Source organism: Berghia stephanieae, unplaced genomic scaffold (genome assembly GCF_034508935.2).
Source record: "Berghia stephanieae isolate SIO BIC M18660-M18661 unplaced genomic scaffold, UCSD_Bste_1.3 scaffold4767, whole genome shotgun sequence".
Lineage (NCBI taxonomy): Eukaryota > Metazoa > Mollusca > Gastropoda > Nudibranchia > Aeolidiidae > Berghia > Berghia stephanieae.
In genome coordinates, this window is record NW_027626141.1 from 1 (window position 1) to 6,373 (window position 6,373).

Sequence of the window (6,373 nt, forward strand, 5' to 3'; positions counted from 1 at the left end):
TCGCATTCTGTCACAAAGTGCGCACGTAAACCGTATGCTTATGTAGCGCAGTTTGCAACCTTGTTTATGTGTGCTATATTCAAGCTACGACACCGATCAATAACCAAACACAATACGTTGATAAAGGTTTTGAAGCTAAATGAAGATATATTTTATTACAATATAACAAAGATATTATGAGATATAAAGATGAAATGATAGATGTAATAAGTATGAAATCAAATGGATGGATGACAAATTGATGGAGATGGTGTGATGATGAATATGATATGAAAGCGATATGAAAATATATAATTAAATCAATTAATTATCAATACTTTACCAAACCGCTACCACATCAGACAATCTCACAGATAGGTTGCAACCATCACAGTCATACAGGCAACTAATAATTAACTAACTAACTAAACACAATCCAGACGTGTAGAAGAAAGCCAAAAGAGTGTCCTTGATATTCAACAAAAACTGTAAGGTTGTTCTAATATTGTTAATTTGTCTCTTCTTGAAATTGTTCTGATTTCACAGTATTCATAAACAGATCAATTGTTTCTCAATGTTCTGATATTAAAATAAGCAAATGGTTCTTCACAGGTAACTTATAAAACAGGCAAATGTTCAGTTTCTATTAGGGTCAAGCTATGAGTGTATAGCCTAAAGTTGGCTTGTTAAAGCCCAGCCTCCAACGGCTCATTCACTTTAAAGAAAGAAAATGATTTTGTTATCACATGATAATCATACGAATATAACTCTATCTATATTCGAACTCATTCAATATGTTTACTTTAAATGAGTAAATATTATTTTACTTTAACAAATCAATTTATTAATGTTGATTAATATTGCTTTACTTTGTAGATATGAAATAATATTGCTTTATAGCAAGAAAAGCTTATTTTCTTTACAACAAGAATATATTATACAATTAATTTAATTATCTGATTAATTAATTGAGACTCAAAATTTAAAGTGATATTATGATATTAATATCAAAACACAATCATAATTGTAATCACAACATATTATTCAAAATCTCACCAGAGCCGAACAGATTATAGAAATCACAAATTAAGTCTACACAAGACTTTAATCAAACTCTACACAAGAGTTATAACACAACTTGATTCAGCTCAAACTTTGAGCACCGCAAAGTCTACACAAGACTTAAATCACACTCTACACAAGAGTTAACACAAAACGTGTTTCAGCTCGAACTTTGAGCACTACAAAGTCTACACAAGACTTTAATCCAACTCTACACAAGAGTTAAACAAATGAGCCTAAAAGACTCCGCTGTGGTTATCGCTTAGAGACTATGAGCCTAAAAGACTCCGCTGTTGGTCTCTTTTGAGACAATGAGCCTAAAAGACTCCGCTGAGTGGTCTGAAGAAACTGCTCAAAACTCTGGCATTTATAGGCAAAAATCAAGCAAACGAAGCAAAATTCTACTCACACAAACGGATGTTAGTCATATCCGTAAACATCTGAAATTCCTTAAAACTCCCCCAGATTCCATAATCATGGACAACAACAACCCATCCTGATACCGGACATCCTCATATCAAGGATAAATAAATTCGTCAGCCCCATAGTTACGAGATATCAATCAAGCCATACCATAACAAAGTCACTCCTGTAGAATACAGGGATCCTACTTTGCTTATAAGTTTACGGGAGAAAACAAGATTGATGCCTTTCTCACAATAACACCCACACTACGTAGTTTAATTCAAACTTCCGGGCCATAGGTGCATGATCTGATAGACCTGTATCAACAAAAGAAGGGTTGTTCCGGAGGGATTACAATAACAACAACAACTAATACTACGACGACGTACATCCTGTCGTAAACTGACGCCTACACGGAAGCGTTTCGTTACATATCTCCCCCCTAAGACTAAATTTGGTACAACATTTAGTTAGATCATCGAAATGCCTCAAGATCACATCGATCTCGATAAATAATCTGGACCATGATTATCCTTCCCTTTTACGGAACGTAGGACAAATCGGTATTGATTAAGCAAGAGAGACCACCTCATCAGTCTCCCATTCTCTGATTTCGCCCTGTTCAGATACAGAAGTGGGGCATGATCAGTTTCAATTATAAATTCTTTACCAATGAAATACACATTTAGTGTTTTCACAGCCCAAACTACGGCCAGACATTCCTTCTCAACAACAGAGTACCTCTGCTCCCGCGGTAACAATTTCCTGCTTAAATAGGTAACTGGATATTTGACTCCATCATGCTCCTGAGATAGCACAGCACCTAATCCTGTGTCGCTGGCGTCCGTAGATAAAATAAACGGCTTATCATAATCTGGAAGGCGCAACACGGGATCCGATGTAAGCATATTTTTCAGCGTTTGGAAGGCTCTCTTCTGTGGTTCGTCCCAAATCACTCTGTTGGGCATGCCTTTCTTTGTCGCGTCTGTCAGGGGAGCTGCCACTGCTGAGAAGTTTGGCACATAACGTCGGTAGAATGATGCCAGCCCAAGAAAACTTCTCATTTGTTTCTTGTTCGAGGGTAAGTTTGCCTCTTGGATCGATTTGACCTTGTCCATGGTTGGCCTTAAATTCCCTCCACCAATAGAATGGCCTAAAAACTCCACCTCCGGGAAACCAAGCAGGCACTTTGACGGTTTCGCCGTCAAGCCGCAATCACGCAACCTTTGAAGAACTGTCCTTAACGTTTTTAAATGTTCATCCCATGTTGCAGTGTGAATGAGAATATCGTCGATGTAGTTTTTCACGTTGGGAAGTCCACCAACGACTTTTCTCATCATCCGCGAGAACGCGGAGGGCGCCCCTTGAAGTCCGAAGGGCATTACAGTAAACTGCATCAGTCCTAACTCTGTTGCAAATGCCGTTTTCTCCTTGGTCCTGTCTGACAATGGAATTTGCCAGAATCCACGGGATAAATCAATCTTTGAGACAAAGTGACATGATGTCCCAATTTCTTGAAACAGATCATCAAGTCTAGGCATTGGTTCCGCATCGAACACCGTAATGTTGTTAAGGGATCTGAAGTCCACACAATAACGAATGGTTCCGTCCTTCTTCTTGACAACGACAGATGGCGAACAATACGGACTATCCGATGGCTCGATTATCCCGGCGCGAAGCATGGCCTTCACTTCTTCTTTTAATGTGGTTTTTAATGCTTGAGGCACGGGATATGGTTTCTTTCTGACTGGACAATCCGACGTCAAACGGATGTCGTAGATGTAATTATTCGTGCGTCCTGGCACATCGGTCAATACGTCATCAAAATCCTGGAGCATGCCCTGCAATTGACCTATCTGCTGAGGACTCATTCCTTCATGCAGGATGACATCGTCTTTGGTCTCAGTCTGTTTCAGAGCAGGCAATTCCATCCGAGGAAGAACCTTTTCTCCATCACCATCGTTATCTTCGATAACCGCTGCCACGGCACATTGAAGAACACCGACTTCATTCTCCTTCTCCACGTCTCTCACGTAGTACCTTTTCAGCAAATTGACGTGGTATGTCCTTCTGGTGTTGTCTATATTAATGACGTAATTATTCGGACCCGTGACATCTTTCACTTCAAAAGGACCCTGCCACTTCAATTCCAGTTTGTTATGTTTCGTGGGCAGTAAGAGCAATACTTTATCTCCCTTTTCAAATGACCTTACTTTGGCCTTTTTGTCAAAATGTGCCTTGTAACGCGAGGATGAATACTGCAGGTTATCGTGTGCTGCCTTCACAGTATTCTCTATCTTTTCCCTTAAATCGACTACGTATTGATACGTCGTTTTCACATCCGGGTCTTCTATGTCTTCGGTCCATAGTTCCCGTAATATTTTCATCGGTCCTCTCACAGGCCTTCCAAATAAGAGCTCAAACGGAGAGAAACCAAGAGATTCCTGAGGAGCCTCCCTGTATGAAAATAATGCAGCATTGATGTATCTGTCCCAGTCTGAGGGTCGCTCTGCAGCCAACCTCTTGAGCATTCCTTTTAAAGTTCCATTAAATCTCTCTACAAGCCCATTGGCTTGTGGGTGATAAGGACTAGTAGTGATTTGTTTTACGGAGAGCAGTCTGCATACTTCCTTCATCAGGTCTGATGTGAATTGCGTCCCCCTGTCGCTTAGCATCTCCTTAGGTATTCCCGTGCGGCTAAAGATGTCAACCAATCCTTCTGCTACTCTTTCTGTTTCCATACTCTTCAGAGCAATGGCCTCTGGATACCTCGTACAGTAATCCACCACAGTGAGTATATATCGGTTTCCTCTATCTGATGCCGGCATGATGGGGCCAATTAGATCCACTGCTACCCGACTGAAGGGTTCATCGATGAGCGGAACTTTAGTAAGAGGGACCTTAGGGGTGATTCCTCTCGGAGCTGACCTTTGACACTGGTCGCAAGACTGACAAAATCTCATGACATCCTCCCAAATATTTGGCCAGTAAAAATTACTCAGTATTCGATCTGTCGTTTTCTTTGCCGCGAGATGTCCAGAGAGTACACTTTCATGGGCCAACCGCATGACTGAATTACGCAGGCATTTTGGTACGACAACTTGCTTTACCAAATCCCCGTGCTCAACCCTTGGAGATTGAAAATAGCGGATCAGCAAACCTCTGTCATAGGCATACCAACTGGTATTACTCTTGCCTGTGTTTCTTACCTCTCCTCTGGTAGCAGCATCCCTCGCAGCTTTTAGTGTGATGTCATGCTTTTGTTTCTCCTTTAGTTCGTCGACGCTTACACCTGTCTCTATAGATGGAGCTGTGACCAAGTCTTTGATCTTGCGTTCACGTTGCCCTCGTGTTTGTACGGCGCTCAGTTCATCTCCATGACCCAATTCCTGCTCGTCAGTAATTGTTTTTACATGCATTCCTGGGCATTTGGCCCCTTCAATATTCCCAAGTATAACGTCATGCAATGGGGATTCTAACTCGACGACTGACAATCTCCCGGTAAAATAGGGGCATTCCAAATAAGCTTCACCGTGTGGTGCGGAAATAGCCTCTCCGTTAGCCAAGTAGATCAGGACCTTTTTATTCCAGTCATCCTTACTCTTGTTTATCAGTCCTTTTCTGACGATGACACAACTACTGCCGCTATCACGTAACACATTCACCTTTTTCCCATTCAACCATCCGACGGCCACCGGCATTACAGGTGCGACTGGCACATGTCCTGAGCACGCTGCAGAAATCATTGGCATCTCACATCCGCACTTTAATTCCACCTTGTCATGTCTCAAACATTTCTGTGGTTCATGATCTTCTGTGATCGCGGAGACTTGTTCTATACCGGTAGGTGCCTTCCTGTCTTCGTGCCTCTTCTTCTCACGGCAATCTTTTATTAAGTGTCCTTTTCGCCGACAGTAATAACAAAAGGGACTCTCGACCACAGCAGCAGCTTGCTTCTTTTGTCGACAATCTCGTGCCATATGTCCTGGCCGTTTACAGTTGTGGCAAACCATTTGGCTAGCGAAGCGGGTAGTGTCCTTCATTACGTTGTTTCGACTACTTTCATTGACGTTCTTTGATTTTTCTTGAGCCACTCCACTTTTGGAAAATGTTCCTGCGACACCGTGCGCTTCAATGTACTTTTCTCCTAAATCTATTACTTCCCTTGCTGTCTTCGGTTGTCTTTCTTTTATGAAAATCGTCAAATCCCGACCGCAGACACTGACAAGCTGTTCCTTCAATATCATATCCAGAATGTCAGCAACTGAGTCCTTCCTTTTCCCCGACAACTCAATCCATTTTTCCATATAACTCTCCAATCTAGTCGCAAACTGGCTAAAACGCTCCCCTTGTTCCGGTCTACTCTTCCTAAATTTTTCATTGAATCCATCATCCGTTAGATTATAACGTCTCAATAAAGCCGCTTTTACTACCCCATAATCGATGGCATCTTCATCACTCAGTCGAGTGTAGACGTCCAGTGCTTTCCCTTTGAGAAGTGCAGACAACTGGATTGCCCAATCCCTGCATTCCCAGCCGTTGACTTTAGCGTATCTCTCGAAACGGAGCAGATAGCTGTCCATATGATCCTTGTTTTCGTCAAAACATGGAAGTCGAGGACTCTTAACAGTAGGAGCATGAGTAAATGATCGAATGTCACTTGTCATACTGTCGTTGTTGGAGGAAGCCTGACACTCCGACTTTAACCTAAGCAGTTCAAGCTCTTTCTCCATCAGAGCTTCTTGTCTTTGAGCTCGTGCTCTGCTTTTCTCCTCCTCTTCTTTGGCACGTTCTCTCTCCTTCTCTTTTCTCTCTTCATCTTCTTGTAACTGGGCTGTCACCCAAGCACGGGGATCTTCACCCCTTAACCCCCAATTTTTCTCCAAGTTTAATTAATCTTTCCCCCATCCTTTTCTAGGACAATTAA

At 41.9% G+C, this 6,373-nt stretch overlaps 1 protein-coding gene across 1 annotated transcript; it reads right to left on the reverse strand.

Annotated features, from left to right (window-relative positions):
- Positions 1–1,798: 1,798 nt before the first annotated feature.
- LOC144961900 (uncharacterized) lies at positions 1,799–6,223 on the reverse strand. Its single transcript, XM_078894933.1, has one exon. The coding sequence runs from the start codon at positions 6,177–6,179 to the stop codon at positions 1,941–1,943; it is 4,239 nt and encodes a 1,412-aa protein (XP_078751059.1). The 5' UTR covers positions 6,180–6,223; the 3' UTR covers positions 1,799–1,940.
- Between the last annotated feature and the right edge of the window lie 150 nt (positions 6,224–6,373).